The sequence below is a fragment of the Lingula anatina genome, chromosome 5 (genome assembly GCF_051362555.1).
Source record: "Lingula anatina isolate TDL-2025a chromosome 5, LinAna3.0, whole genome shotgun sequence".
Classification (NCBI taxonomy): Eukaryota; Metazoa; Brachiopoda; class Lingulata; order Lingulida; family Lingulidae; genus Lingula; species Lingula anatina.
The window spans coordinates 5,417,497-5,433,518 of NC_141771.1; the positions used below are offsets into that span (position 1 = coordinate 5,417,497).

Genomic DNA, 16,022 nt, shown 5'->3' on the forward strand with positions numbered 1-16,022 from the left:
AGAAAAGGGGACACAGCATGTTGTATTTTCATCAGAGAAACGTAAGTTGTGAAGCATTTTGGTAAAGTAAACTAGGCTGAAGGGATAGCTGTCTCTTTGTCCTTGAGGAGCCAAAGTGCAGCCATAGCTTATTAGAGAGAGGCTTCCAGTAGCACACACCTCTCCTCAAACCACACATATGTCATGCTGTCAGTTCTGGGACCGGAACGATGAATATTAATATGTCTACAAACAGCAAGTTGTTTTCTCTTGCAAATAAGACTCCCATTAACAGCAGGCTAATATGTGGGAAAGTCATTGTCCTTGTGTGATAAAATTAAAATTGTTTGGAATTTGGAAATGGACTTCTAGGACAATCTTCAGGACACGGCAAACATCAGGATGTCTTCATTTGCAATTATTTTCAGGTACAAACATGGAGGGGTTCTTGGAGGATGCCATGTTTTATTATATTTTTGGGCAGGTTTCCATGTTCAGTCCTCACTGGAGTCCCTCTTTATAGATTTTGATTCCTGTGATTAGTGACAAAACATTGCACCAAAGCAATGCTAATTTGGGAAAAACTTAAGATATACAGCTGTAGTTGATAGGGGTTTTTGCCCTAATGAATCTGAAATATAATTGGAATATTTTGCAGCTAACTATCAGCTGACTGTCCTGTAATTTACATCGCTTCAAAGCATGTGTCCTTCTTATACAACAAAAACAAACATGTAAAGTATGTGATATCATAAATGTTAAGATGTGATCAGGGTAAAGTCAGGAGAATGCTAACTGTGTCTGAGGCAAAACACTGTCTAGACAGCACCAAAATCTCTCTATCCAAGCACTGAATTGTAGCCGAACTCCACTCTACTTAAACATTTAGATTTCAAGAAGGTTTTCATCTCAATCCAAGTCTGGTCACAGCTGTAATAGCTCAATAAGCTAGGAGCAACAAGACAAAACAGGCCAGGCCCCCTGATATTTTAACCATCATGGTGCAAAATTTCTGTATTTCATGATGCCGATTTGTAGCTTATCTGAAAAAAAAAAAAAAAAGCATGCGGTTGAACAGACCTTTAAATCTTTTCTCAGAGGAACTGTGTTCAGTGAAATAATGTGAGGAGAAGTGAAATGCCTGGATAAACAGGATGGCAGGGTTGATATTAGGTGACTTCTTGGATTTTAAACACACTGCTGTTGAATCAAGACTGAATGCAAAATATATATAATTTTTTTAAATGTTATGGGACATTTTCATTTTTACTTAGTGTAAAAAATGTCTTTTATGAAATATTTTTGATATCACAACTAAAATATTCAGGTGTCAGGTGTTTTTATTATTATTATTATTATTATTATTATTATTATTATTATTATTATTATTTAAGCTGAACATGTGATGTCCAATAAATCAAAAGCAATCAACATTGAACATTTTCTCTCCTTTTTTTTTTTTTTTTTTTTTAATACTAGAAAAGAACCCTTTCATTGTGTTCTTACATTGTTTTTAGACAGAAAGAAAATCCTGTGAACAGTCTTTGCATGACCAAAGTTATATTCGTGATTCTGTGTGATGTTTTGGTTCGGTTGGTGGTTTCTAACCAGAAATCAGTGCAGCAGACTTCTTTTGAAGTGACTGTGTTGTGACTGGAAAGGAAAGAAAAGAAATCTTGTGTGGTTTAAGGGCGTATTCGCAGAGCTTTTAGATCGATCTATCTCTGCGGGGAGTCTCACTAGATTACTGTCAGATAATCCAGCTTAAATGTCCGTCCCGTCTACTACAAGCTGTAAGGGGGTAATTAACTTTCGTGCCCGCTCGGCTGACAGCTTTTTAGCGTGAACCCCCAGGGAGTTAGGTCGATCTAAATTAGATCGATCTAATCTCTGGGAATGGGGTCTAAGTCTGGTGGTACAGTAGCACTCTTCCTTCAGATGGAAAGACACTCCCACTGTTGATTTGTTAACACTGATACATTATCTTATCTGTTTGTATGATTTCAGTATTTTTATCAACACACCTCTTTTATGTTTTGTTTAATGGTTTCAGTAGAATATTTGACATTGCTGATGGTGGCAGTGTCAGAAATTTAGTGTCCTTTTCCTTACAATGGAAACCTATGCTAACTGCGAAAACTGACTTAGCCAACAGAAATCTCCCTGTCAAGTCCAACACTGTTTTCATGATTGGCAAATCAATAATTTCTGGGAAAATAGGAATAGAAAACATTTGACAAAGCTATAATATATCGGCTTTTGTCTACCACTCCCCCTATTACCTGGAAGTATACAATTTAAAAACATGATCTTTGTAACAGTGATTTCTGAAGGCATGCACTCTCTGCAGAAAAGATCAGATTTTGTCTGAAGTATGGATTATAGATGAAATTAAGCAAAACAAATCAGTTTTGTAATGCATGGAAAAGATCAAGTATCAAGTTTATGGAATTACTGGGTTTGTGGGCACTTCTTGCCTTGTTGTGAGAAATTGAAAACCAGGCATTGGAGTAAAGTTATCAAGTCTTAGTTCTAGGAAATGTCAGCTTCAGTGGAAAGGGTGGCTGGGTTTTATCTGTGAATGTTTGTTTGGTGTGATGTTTGTGTTTGATTGTGCTTATAAATGAGCTGATGAGCAAGACAGCAGAATTCAGTCCGCCTGAGATCCAGATAGATGATAGAGGTCTGCTCAAAATGTCGCATAATTGTTTAAGTGTTATGGTGCTTAGGAGTTGTTACTTTTCAGGTGCTGTGTATAGGAAGAGATGAGATTCCTCTATCCTTTTTCTTTGTGTCTGTGTCACTTAATAATAATGTCATACTTTTCAGGCACATGGAAAAGCAGAATGTGGTGGTTAAATTTCAAGATTGACACGAAGATAAACTTAATGATACTAAGCAAAGAGTGCAATTCATACTTAATGAATTTGCATTGCATATTTGGAATCCTGTATTGATCACTGCCTTATGTATTTTTCCAGCCAAATGGCAATGGGTTTGTGGATGGTCAAGGACTGGTGGTTATCAGAATGAGGCCAGATGACCAGGGGAGGTTTGGATTCAACGTCAAAGTAAGTTTTTTCAATATCATATCTTTTTTTAAACAATTTTTCTTCTTTTTTCTTGTGTTAATGGTCATTTTGGTAAAATATCAAAATATCAGGTATATTTTCTGATATTTGTAAAATTTTGTTTTCCTTTTTGAAATTTTCAGCTTTTATTACATGAAACTGTATTATTATATTGATTCAGAATCAATCTTTGACCATTGAGTTTTATCAGCTATGTTTAAATGTTTCAATTAATGACATTATTGAAAGAAGTTGACAGCAGATCTGTTTAAACCAAAGTTCCTTTAGGACTGTCTCTTAACAAATACAGAAAAAGCTTGCTTGCTGTGCATGGTGGCTTTATTATTATTATTATTATTATTATTATTATTATTATTATTATTATTATTATTATTTTAAGATGAAAATTGTTTTGCATCTTGAAATCTGCATCATTTTCTCTGAACTGTCAATTGCTTGTATAACATTCCAAGTGCATGCATCTTCTCTTTAGCATAAAGTAGACTAAGTGTTATTAATTTTCACCTTGTATGAAATGGCTAAGATACAGTATAATTTCAAATTCATGAAATTGATTATATAATGATAATGATAGCAACATTTTGCCCTGCATATTGCTGTTCAGTTTTTTCACATGCTTATAGCAAAATGCACAAATTCTGTAGCATAGAGTTTTTAGCATAATTTAAGTCGGATATTTCTTCAGTTTGTTGAAACAGTTATAAAGTCACATCTTGTCCCCAGAGTGCTTTCTATGCCGTGTGTGTAAGATACTGTGATTGACATCATGATACTCACTTATAGTCAACAAAGGGGTATTGTTGGGTCTCAATTTATATATCATGCTATGGGAAAATTTGTTTGTAGGTCACGCTGCCCTATTTAACTGCACAGTTCTATTTATAGCACAGCGTTGCCTTGACTGATAACGTATTATAAGCTTTATGATGATATAAACTTGGATTATCTGTAAAACAATCAATGAACAGTTGACCTCAATACATTCGGTAAGGGGGGGGGGTTAAATGTCTGTTATAGCCCTAAAACTCTTGCAAGATACGTCTATTACAGCATATTTTCACTGTAGTAAACCCAATTCCAGTGTGATTGTAGTGATACCATGCAATTCTGTAATTATTCATTATTTCTTTGTAAAGTCGGTCAACTGTCGAGGCAGGGACCCAGCAAGACCCCACCAGGTTTGTGAAATCTACTCAACACCGTTGACCTAAATCCAATATTTAGGTCATTCTGAGTGCCATGGACCTAAATCCAATATTTAGGTCATTTTAAATGCCATTTGGCCTAATTGTGGTATATGTTAGTGACCTGAATGTTGTGTGTTTAGGTCATTGAACTTCAAATGACCTATTTAATTCCATTGAACTTAGGCTATTGATAGTACTTCACTTTAAGAATATCAACTGACCTGATGTTTCTGCTTGCACTAAATATAAACTTTGGGATTTTTATCAGAAATATGTAATAGAATATCGTATTTCAAGTCTCACCACATAAGTTGGAAAGATAATGAGTTTATGGTGCATGTGACATCATAGACTATAGTTATATATCCTTTAGATAGATGAAACTTCTAGGGATTTCATTAAATTTCTAATAGATGTTATTTGACCTAACATTTCCTGCAAACTTACCATAGGTGTAACATCGGCATAGTTTTTGTCATTAAATTAAATGGAGAAAGATTGACTAAAAAGGACTGTGTTGGCTCAAATGAAGACTAAGACTAATTATTAATACCTTAAAATGCCTTAACATCATGGTTTACATCATAATATTCAAAATGTATAGTATTAGTTCTGTCTTAAACCTTTAATAATGATGGTAGCAAACTGAAAAATATTTTAGAAATGAAGGTTTGCTTAAATGTAAACTTGTTCTTACTTACCCTATCTGCATTAGCTTTGTACATAGACACCATTTAGTGATTTTATGGAACAGTATTAATGCTAATGTTCTTTTCAAGACACTTTATTATCTTGTATATGAAGAATGGATAATGAAAAAGTATCTGAACATAACATTCTTCCTGTTTATCAGCATTTCATATTTAACTAGGTTTTTCACTTTTTATTTTTGAAATATAAAATTTATAAAATGAAGGTTAGAAGGTGGCTTCTAAGATTTTCAGCATTTATATTTGCTCACTATGAGTTTTCATTAATATTTATGAAAAAAAACATGATTGCTTTTAAGTCTGGTTTATTTGGTGTGAGAAACTGTTGCAGCTTTGCTTATTTATTGAAATTGCTTGTTTTCTCACAACACCTACAGACTGTCTTGTCATGACTCTTGACAGTGGTGCCCTCTGTCTGATGCAAATCACATCACTCTTAAAGCAGCGATTAAAAATAAGATATAACACACACACACGCATCATCCTTTTGGTGGCATTGACTGAAAAAGATGTCCTCTATCTCTACGCATAAAACTTGTGACCGTGAATCATGTGACGTGGTGCTATTTCAGGGCGGTGCTGACCAGGGGATGCCCATCATCGTGTCCCGTGTGGCGCCAGGCTCTCCGGCAGACCTGTGTATTCCCAGGCTCAATGAGGGGGACCAGGTGCTGCAGATCAACAGGAGGGACGTCTCTACGCATTCACATGAACAGGTGAGTAAGGACATTGTATGCCAGAGAGATCTTCAGGTAAAAGCTACATTGTTATGATTGTTTTAGATTCTGCTGCTCTTTTTACTTGTTCAAAAATTATTATGCTTGATTTTTTTTTTCTTTTTTTTTTTTTTTTTTTTTTTTTTTTTTTTTTTTTGTCATTTTAGGGTGTTGTCAAATGCAGATATAAAAATGGTCCTAAGAATAATATACTGGAGCCTTGCTCCAAGAATCTCCCATATAAAGCTTTGTGCCTTCAACACGTGCATTTTTTTATTGAGTTCACTTTCATCTGTGCTTGTATAATACATTATCATCAGTGGTTTCTGGATAACTGTACATTCCCTACTTGTCAGGTTGTTATGTTCATCAGAGCAACCAGAGAGAACCATTCAGGAGAGCTAGAGTTGATAGTAAGACCTAATGGTGAGTTAGCTGGAAAAATAGAGCATCTTTGTTTTAGTCAGTTCCCTACCTTGTTTTTCATATATAAAAGGCAGAACTTGTTCAACACTGTGATGTTTTATGCAGTCATATCCTTTATATTTGCTATAGATTTTTATTGAAGTGTTTTTATGCATTTCATGTCTATTTTATGTGATAATAATTTACTTATCTATTGTGATGTCTTTAACAAAGTGAAATATATTTCCATGGTAACTGTTTCCATGGTGATGTATGGGAGTAATGTATATTTCCTTGGCAACTGTTTCCATGCTGATGTATGCACTGAAGTGATGTATATTACTAGGACAAGTTTCTATGGTGATATTAACAGTGAACTTGTGTACATTTCCAGTGTATGTTGGAGATGACCCAGTGGAAGAGCCAGAGTTCCAGTACATCCCAGACACACACCATATATCTACCACAACCCACGGTGACGTGCTGGCAGAGTCCTTACTGCTCCTCCAGGAAGGCATAGAGAGTGGGGCAGCAGTGGCACAGTTTGAGGTAGGTCAGGTTGTTGTGATGTGTTGGCAGAGTCCTTACTGCTCTTCCAGGAAGGCATAGAGAGTGGGGCAGCAGTGGCACAGTTTGAGGTGCGTTGTGATGTGCATGCGTGTGTTTTATCTACTAGACATTCTGCTTGATAAGCACAAGGTATTAAGTATCAACAAAATGACTAAAATTTTAAATTGTTCTCAACATTTTTCTGAAGTAATATTTATGAACTATTTTCATTATTTATCCTTATGTATTTAAATTACCTATTTTGAACATTATATCTTTTAAATCTTGTAGAGTAATCTGTTCACATTTCTTGCTGTTCATCAAGAGTGAGAAAAATGTGTTCTCTTATATTGGTGTAATTGAGTGTGAAAATATTCTGTGTCTCGGGTACCATCCTCGCTTCTCATGATTTCATTTTTTTTTTTCTTTTTTCAGCAATTGTACAGGAAGAAGCCTGGGATGACTATGAATGCTGCCAGGTTACCTGAAAATATTCCCAAAAATAGATACAGGGACATCTCTCCTTGTGAGTATGACAAGTATGAGTATGACCCTTATACCCAAACCCCCCACACCCTTCACCCCCAGGGGCATTTCTGCCTATGGTTAGAAGTACACAGTTACACCCGTCCTCTTCTTGCCAGGAAATTAAAAGAAAACCAGTTCTAGTTCTTCATGTTTTTATTGTCTGTTATAAATGATACAATAAATCATATTTTTGGCTGTTTGTTAATTTTATTGAGTGTCTGCAGGTTAAAGGTGCTATACTTTTTTTTTTCTTCAAAAAAATTATTATCGTTCAAGTTTCATAGGAAATTGGTAAAATGTGGCATACAAGTTGACATTTTTTTTTTTTAATATTTCAGATGACCAGACTCGGGTCGTAATCAAAAATGGTCCTGATTACATTAATGCAAATTTTGTAAATGTAAGTGCCATTTTTATTATTTAAATCTGAATACTGATAGGAGCAATATGTATCACTATCAAAAGTGATATATAATGACAAGTGTCAATATGTAACAACAAGTATCAATATGTAGCAGTATATAAGTATCAACATGTAACTAAGTATCAGTGTGTAACAACAAGTATGAACATGTAACAAAGTATCAGTACATAACAATAAGTATCAATATGTAACAACAAGTATCAATACATAGCAGTACGTATCAAAATGTAATAATAAGTATCATTATGTGTTCCTTTCAGATGGAAATTCCTGGCTCTGGTATTGTAAATAGGTACATAGCTGCCCAGGGCCCCCTGCCCAACACAGTGGTGGATTACTGGGAGATGATCTGGGAGCAGCAGTCCACTCTAGTTGTCATGCTGACCACTAAGATGGAGAGAGGAAGGGTCAGTTTTGGCCTTTGTGATCATGTTGTAATTTCCAGAAGACAATCATAAACTTGCTGCCAGTTATTATAAAGAAGCTCTGCTAAAATATACACAGTGGTTTAATTCTATCATTTATTCATTAATTAACCCATTAATTAAGCCCGTCCTTACTTATTGTTTATTTATGTTTGTGTTTCACTAATTTATATATCTATTTTCTGTGTTCCAGGTGAAATGTCACCAGTATTGGCCAAATCTCTACGAAACCGAAGACCTTGGAGCACTTCAGCTTACCTGCCTCAAGGAGCAAGAAACCCCGTCCTTTGCCTTCAGAGAGTTTCTATTAGTCAACATGGATGTAAGTCTACAGTGGTTTATAGTGATGGCTCACTTAGTGCAAGCATCCATTTTATTGATCCACTGGTGCATTCTTTTTTAGTTTATGAAACAAGCTTAAGGTTGGGACCTAATTCAGTCTGGTAGAGACATAGCCTCAATTTGCAAAATGTCATATTTAAAAATTTACTTCAATCTTAAAGGGATAATAACTCTTCGTTTTGGCCAAAAAATGGATTTTCCTGGAGTAAACAACAATTTTCCCATACTTACCAATGGTTAATGAATCCATTTTTACATTCAAAGTTAATCCCTGATTTTTTTCTAAAAAGTTTGGTTTTTTGTTAAAATCTCTTAAGAGATTATAACAGAGTATAGCCATCAGTGGAGGTCACGTGGTCTGAAGACAAGCTCAGATATCAGAATAACAGCTATAACTGCCTTTTTTGTAGTAAAACAGAATATATTATATTTCTGTGAGTTGTTTACAATGTTTTTATTGTGAAATATAGATCTCATACGAAGAGTTATTATCCCTTTAATAACTAATTGTACAGAAAAGTGTTTAATAATCTGATTTGTTATTTTTAGACCAATGAAGAGAGACACATAGTGCAAATGCAGTATATAGCCTGGCCTGACCATGGCGTGCCGGATGATTCCAGCGACTTCCTAGATTTTGTCATCCGTGTGCGACAGAACCGAGTGGGAATGGTTGAACCAACTGTCGTGCACTGCAGGTATGTGATATAAGTCATATAACAAACCAGTGTACATGTGCATGACATCATTAAGTTAAGATGCTTAGTTTGTTCTCTCATATAAGCATACTATGTTGGGTCTCTCATATAAGCACACTATCATGATTAATGAAGTGGTTGTTACATTGAAAATGGGTGGTGTATTTTTGTGAAATGACATTTGCTGTTTGTCACCTTTGAAGTTTGAAAAAAAATGAGGAAAAAAATCATATTAAGGGGTGTAAACAATAATCTAGAGAATTTCCTTTGTAGAAGTAAATAAATAAAAATACAAAGTATCCTGAGCAAATAACGTGAACAATAACATTGACAAAGATAGCTTTTCTAGTTAGAAGAAATAAGAAGTGCTTTTATGTCATATACAAAACAAAAACCATAATTCCCTTATTCATTCACTCTACCTCTTTCAGTGCTGGTATTGGGCGCACAGGTGTCCTGATCACCATGGAAACCGCCATGTGTTTAATCGAGGCCAACCAACCAGTGTACCCTCTGGACATCGTACGCCAGATGAGAGACCAACGTGCCATGCTAATACAGACAGCTGTGAGTAACGCCATCTTTGACTGGGTTCCCATACTTAAATCGATCCATCTGGATCAACCTAACTCCCTGGGGGTACATGCTAAATTGCCGTCAGCTCAAGAGGCTTAAATGTCTGTCACGCCTACCGAATCAGCTAGGGTAAAGATATTTTCCCCCTAACAGCTTAACTAGGCGTGACAGGCATTTAAGCCGGTTAAGTTGATCACAGTTTAGTGAGACTCCCCAGGGAGATAGATCGATCAAAAAATCTGTGGGAATGGTCTCTTTATCTTCATAGCCTGGCCAGGGACGGGTAGGGGAAGGGGATTCCCCATGGGTTTTCACTGATATAATTTTCAAGCGACCTAACTCTGTGAAGATTCTAAAGGGCAGGAGTTGCAATGGTCTTAACGTGTTAATTAAAAAATATATATATGGATGTTATTTTACACAGAATAATTAAGTTGTAATTCACTTTGATGGGGATATTTTACTTGTTTCATAAAAAGCAAGCAATGGCTTTTGTTTTGTGACACTTGATTAGACTGGGTTGTTTAATGTCAGATTAGACTAATGTAAATACCGTTCTGTGTGCAGTCCATGATAAGTTACTTATTTTATTGATAATTTTAGAGATATATTTTATCCATGTTTACCTGAATTTATAAATATGTACACTGTACTCAAATACAAGCTTAACATTTTATTGCCACTGCTTTTCAATCTTAATTTTTTTTTAATTTTATTTATTAATTTATTATTATTATAAATAATATTATTTTTCACAAAATTTCAGAGTCAGTACAGGTTTGTGTGTGAAGCCATTCTGCGAGTCTACAGTGGTAAGTTTGACAGTTTTAGAAACAGCAGATACAACAGTCTTTATTCTTCCAAACAGTAGTCACTAAAGCACTTTTTTTTGCTAAAAAAAAAAAAAAAAAAAAAAAACATGGTTGATTTTTATCTTGTATCCTATGTTTATTGATCATAGTTTTTTTTTCCAAATTTTTGAAATGTAGGGTCAGGGTTATTTTTAACTTATAATTCATTTATTGTGTTGGTCAAAGAAATGGTAATTTCCCAATATTTGCCTATCTGCCTGATAATTTAATGTAGGTCTCCTCACTGTTTCAAATATATACATACCCTAAAATGATCATGTATAGACTTCATAACACCCTATAAGTTTCCTCACTAGTGAATGTCGGTGCATCAGTGTTGACCATGTGTTCCTACATTTCAGAGGGTATTGTAAAGCCACTGGATGATTATCAAAGATGACACCCTGCAAGAAGGTGAACTAAACGTTGAACTAAAGGTCACAAAGCCATCTTCATCTCTTACATGTGCATGCATGGACATAACGCCCGCACGTGCTGGTGTAATGGAAATGGACACACCTTAAGGTTCAGAGGTCACATCTCTCTCTTTCTCCATCTCCATGGTGACACTATTTCCATGGTGACGTCGCATGGCAGCTAGGACAGCTCTGTGACTGAGCAGGAAAAGAAAATGGCAAAAGTGCACAGCATTCAAGTAACACAGTCTGAGTGAGTCAGTTCCTAAGAAACAGACAGTGATATGATCTTCCATAAAGCTCACATATGATCCCAAAACTGACAAGTTTTGCCATCTGAGTCCTATTATAATGTGTTGTGCTGCTAGGTGGAACAAGTTTTTAAGGGATGGTCAAGGAGGGTTCTCTAAAGTGTTACTCCGCGACACTATTGCTCAGCCCTAAGAGGTGCCCTGCTTGCTTACTTATCAATAAGATGGCTTGTGAAACAATTAAACAAAAGCCTCACGGGGAAATATATGACATGGATATGTGAATGAACAAGACAAGAACATGTAGACATACGAGGATGTACATTTTACAGGAATACTGCATAATTTATTACCAATACAATATATGACAAACTGGCGATGCTACGTGGTGAATAAGCAGTTGTCATAAGACTATTTTAGAGTAATTAAAACATGTATGAGATATTGACAAATGCGAGAGAGAGTTTGTGGCAGTTTAAATGAAAACCCACTCCATGAATTCTGGATCTGCCGTTGAATGGGAAAGTACACCAGGGTTTAATGGTGATCAGTAGGGAGGAAGAAAAGCTGCTCCTCCTTTGTACAACCACCATCTTAAATGCTCACTTGTGACTTGATTGTCATCTCATTCATTTCTAAGATATCTGGTCATACTGATGGCTCCCAGGGTGCAGGCTGAGTGCAACTTCTCACATTGCATTTGTGGGTGTAATATCTACAGGTTTTGTGACCATGAGGACAAGACTGAAGATAAACTGGACAATAAATAAGTGTGTATTTTATTTCATATCTTCAGCACAAGGTCGATTGTAAAGGTTGCTTGGATATGGCTATTATAGCTAAAAAGAGTCATGGGTGTGGCTTTTCCTGTACACTAGCACCACCATGAGGTGTCATTGAACAAGCCTGGTTCTCCTTAAATGCAACGCTTTCTGTTAGATCTGTATGCATTGCGCTATGTTGCTATAATCGTGCAATTTTAAGCGTAAATTGTGAATCATGGAAACAATTTTAAATGGATTTTTCACTCTAAATCAAGTCTGGCCATTTTCTCTGTTTTTGTCGATTGTCAGCTGTCTTGCCCTAAAAGGAGTATTCCTGTGTAACAAATTGGATATTGTGTGTACTGCACAAGAGCCTTAATTTTACTAAATGGTGTATTAAATATTCATGACCAGTGGAATAAAAAGGAAAGGCAGCCTTCCATTTTCTGCCTCATTTCTTTAAAATAATGTCAAGTCGAGCATGTGTACATATTTTAGACTGCAAAGATTTACAAAACTGAAAGGGTTTGATGAATGGTAGGGGCAAGGCAAAAGTGGTGTAGCTTTTTCTGCTGTCAAAATTATTTACATTATAATCAATTTTATGATCAGGTACACCCTTGACATCAATTGTTACTCCTGTCCTGTCCTTTCCTGTGCATATGTGCACTTAAGCAAAATATGCAAATGGTTTGATGCTCTTTTGCTGGAAAAAGATTGTGAAACCACTTTTTTTCCCCCTGAAAGTAACCGTATAAATAAGAAAGCAGCTCTGTTATTTTAAGTATCAATACTTATGGTGCAAGAAACATGACAAATAGTTTTGAAAGCAGAAGAAGCTCAGTACTATTTCTATGCTGAAAGGGGTTCAGACTGGGTGGGTTTGGGGAAGCGTTTGCTGATTTTTTAGACAGCATTTTTTACCATGAAGGCATCTGTTTACAAAGCATTATTTTTATTTGTTTGCTTTTATTTTAAAGTGTAATTATTAATGATATGTTATTAAGTAGGGAGCATTTGAGCTTAGAAAATGTACACATCGATAACACTGAATCATATTCGGTGAAATTTTTCATGTGTATTTAAATTATTCATGCTTTCCCCCGCCTTTAAATTGAATTTGATGATCTCAATAATGATTTTAATTGTTAATATTAATAAAAGTTCTCATCCAGGTAATGCATACTGGATGATTTTATGAAGAGTGAATATAATAGGCATTTACACCAACTTAGATTGGACTATTTATAGCTACAGACTTCAGTCGCAATTCTATTTAATATATGTATGTCAACTTATACACAGGTACTGGATAATAGCAGAGAATAACCTTAGAAAATGGTTTTCAGTTAAGATTGGTTGAAAAAATCTAAGTATTTAGTAAAAGTGTAGCTGTTTCATTGACCGCAAATTCTCTTCTTGTAGGAGTATAGTGAACTGACACAGAAAGGGAAAAGTTTGATTGACAGGTCAGTGTAAACAGGTCTTTTTGATTAATGATTTATATCCATCAGTTGACGTACCATGTCTGTGGCTTTGACAGGTTTTAATGAGAACAGTGCTTGTTTTATTATAATTCCAGATTTCTCTAGTAAAAGCATACATTCTGGTGAAGATATTGTGAAATGTTTTCTTATTCTATACATATTGAAGCTTCATTAAATATTGTTTGCCCAAATAATTTGACAAATTTGCAATAGGTAAACAAGAACTATTTTTCTCCATTTAATTATGTGTAGGTTTATTCTGATCAATACGTATTTCATACTGTGAAATATATGTCCAAAGTTCTTTCTCAATCGTGGTATGTCACATATGTAGATTCATATTTTTGTCTTTGCTGCATTTTTAAATTGTACATTGTTGCATGTTTGCTGCAGTCAGTATATATATAGATATACATTGTAGCATTGTTGCTACCATATTGATACAGTGTAGCAAAGTGTGGCAATAATTAGCCATGCCCATGGTGTATATCGTTCAGAAATACAATCTACATTTTGGTACATAAAAAAAAACATTGTGTTGTTTTTTTGTATCTTTGTATTTTATCTTTTGTAGGGCTCACGCTCTCAATATAAACATATATAACTAACACATTATGTTTACGATATGCAAAATATAGTGGTTTTGGTCTGTTTTCTGTGAAACCTTATCTCTTAGTACGTCAACCAATTGTCATTTCACACGGCATTTAAAGTTAACAGCGGCAAGTAACTAATTATATTGCCGTAAACGTATGTAGGGCTATACCCTGCATGACCCGGTACATGAACATCATGCCCCCGCGAACATCGGCGATCCAATTTTCGACATTTTTAATCTCTACTGGAATGATTCGAGCACATTTCGGCTGTATTAGCTCTCAAATGCAGCACAAATGTAGTTGGAAAAACTAAGAATATCAATTCAATTCAATTTATTTCTGTACTGGTACAAAGATTGTCATGACCTTGTACAATATGAGTGAAGATATGATGGCAAAAGCTGGGACGACTGGCTGAGGTAAACCACTTCGAATGTAATATTTTGTCTGGTTGCAAGTCAGCTACATATATGGGACTAAACAATTAATATTATTGCATTTGCCCTCATTCCTCTTCAATGAATATTTGGTATTTCAGCAGTTTCACTTAACTGTAAGGATAAATTGGGGATATTGGTAAACGTTTTATCAAAATGTGTGCGTTTGTGTGTGAGAGAGAGAAGAGAAGAGAGAGATAAATGGGTGGTGGAGGGTGGTGGTGATTGTCCATCAACCAAGCCAAGACCCGACAAACCGTTCCATGACCAAATGATAAGAGAGAGAGAGAGAGAGAAAGGTAAAAAGAATGCTTCGCCAGACAAGCAGCCAAGAGATGAACCATACTAGCATAACGCCTCAATAATAATAATAATAATAATAATAATAAACATCACTGTCAATGATGGTGGGTTAGTTGACCTGAGCAGAATGCTTTTCACTGTTTGAAATCTACCACTTTGTCTGACCAGTGGGACATGCCTTCAAACACTGGTTGAAAACAACCCCCTCCACTTATGAACCCTATACCAAGTCGCATGTAGGCCTACATGAATTGTCTGTACATCAGGAAAGAGAATAATTTTACGAATTTTACGAATTATACATTGACATATATATTGAAAAACCAATCTGTGAACATGCATCCTCCCAGCAGATGGATTCGTCCCACCCCTTTGGGGCTCGGGATTGTTTTGAAGCTTCTGAAACTAGGGTCCACCTATTTTTCTACCAGAGACCAGATGGATGATGTCGCCAAGGTGCGCTAACAGTCACAAAATCTGTCCAAGGGCCTTCAACCGGTTCTGCAACAGCAGTAGGTGGAGCTCTGGTAGGGGGTCCCAGGGTCCAAATCGAAAGTGAAGAAAGTATATAGGACTCTATAGGAATTTTATTGGACGGCCTTCACATCCAGAATATGTGTCTCATTGGACCCAATGGGATTTTGGCCAATAACCTATAGTGGGGAAAGGCACATGTTCGCCTAATTGAGTTACCGCATAATCTCAATTAGATTTGTGTTGGGATTTTGTTCTCATGTATTCATAATGGCCAATTAAAATAATGTTGAATATATTGTGTCAGATCACAAGTCAGCTGTGTTGAGAATTATAAAATGGGACTAATCAATTAAGTGCATTTGCTCACATCCCTGTTCAATTAATATTTTATTTTTAGCATTTTCATTCATCTATAGGGGTAAACTGCGAATATTGGTAAATGTTTTATGTCAAGATATATGCCAATGTGTGTGTGTGTGTGTGTGTGTGTGTGTGTGTGTGTGTGAGAGAGAGAGAGAGAGAAAGAGAGAGGTAAAAGGTTGTGATTAATCAGACTAGTATAACGCCTCAATAATAATTATTAATGTTAACAGCAATGCTGGTAGTTTAGTTCAAATGCGCTTTCTTCCAGTTTTTTCTCGATTATCTGATCAGTGACACCGACCTTGACACAATGACTGAGAACACCCGTCCCCTCACCCAAGACAGCTGTGTAGACAGGTGTGAAAATTGACTAAACAGTTAATTGCATTTGTCGTTGTTCCCGTTCAGTTAATGTTTTGTTTTTTAGCAGTTATAAGGGTAAA

The 16,022-nt window shown here is 35.7% G+C and overlaps 1 protein-coding gene across 7 annotated transcripts in view; it reads left to right on the forward strand.

Moving 5' to 3' along the window:
- LOC106162742 (tyrosine-protein phosphatase non-receptor type 4) overlaps positions 1 to 14,063 on the forward strand; it is an 86,790-nt gene extending 72,727 nt beyond the window's left edge. For 6 of the 7 annotated variants that reach the window (XM_013540143.2, XM_013540150.2, XM_013540154.2 and 3 more), the window contains 13 exons: positions 2,961 to 3,050; positions 4,208 to 4,249; positions 5,541 to 5,684; positions 6,041 to 6,110; positions 6,484 to 6,638; positions 7,074 to 7,164; positions 7,505 to 7,566; positions 7,851 to 7,997; positions 8,209 to 8,337; positions 8,907 to 9,055; positions 9,487 to 9,622; positions 10,398 to 10,443; positions 10,845 to 14,063. In XM_013540143.2, coding sequence (XP_013395597.1) covers positions 2,961 to 3,050; positions 4,208 to 4,249; positions 5,541 to 5,684; positions 6,041 to 6,110; positions 6,484 to 6,638; positions 7,074 to 7,164; positions 7,505 to 7,566; positions 7,851 to 7,997; positions 8,209 to 8,337; positions 8,907 to 9,055; positions 9,487 to 9,622; positions 10,398 to 10,443; positions 10,845 to 10,882 — 1,299 coding nt within the window. In that variant the 3' untranslated portion in view covers positions 10,883 to 14,063. The remainder of the gene's footprint in view (positions 1 to 2,960; positions 3,051 to 4,207; positions 4,250 to 5,540; positions 5,685 to 6,040; positions 6,111 to 6,483; positions 6,639 to 7,073; positions 7,165 to 7,504; positions 7,567 to 7,850; positions 7,998 to 8,208; positions 8,338 to 8,906; positions 9,056 to 9,486; positions 9,623 to 10,397; positions 10,444 to 10,844) is intronic. The other variant, XM_013540152.2, reaches the window with a different exon arrangement.
- The last annotated feature ends 1,959 nt before the right edge of the window (positions 14,064 to 16,022 follow it).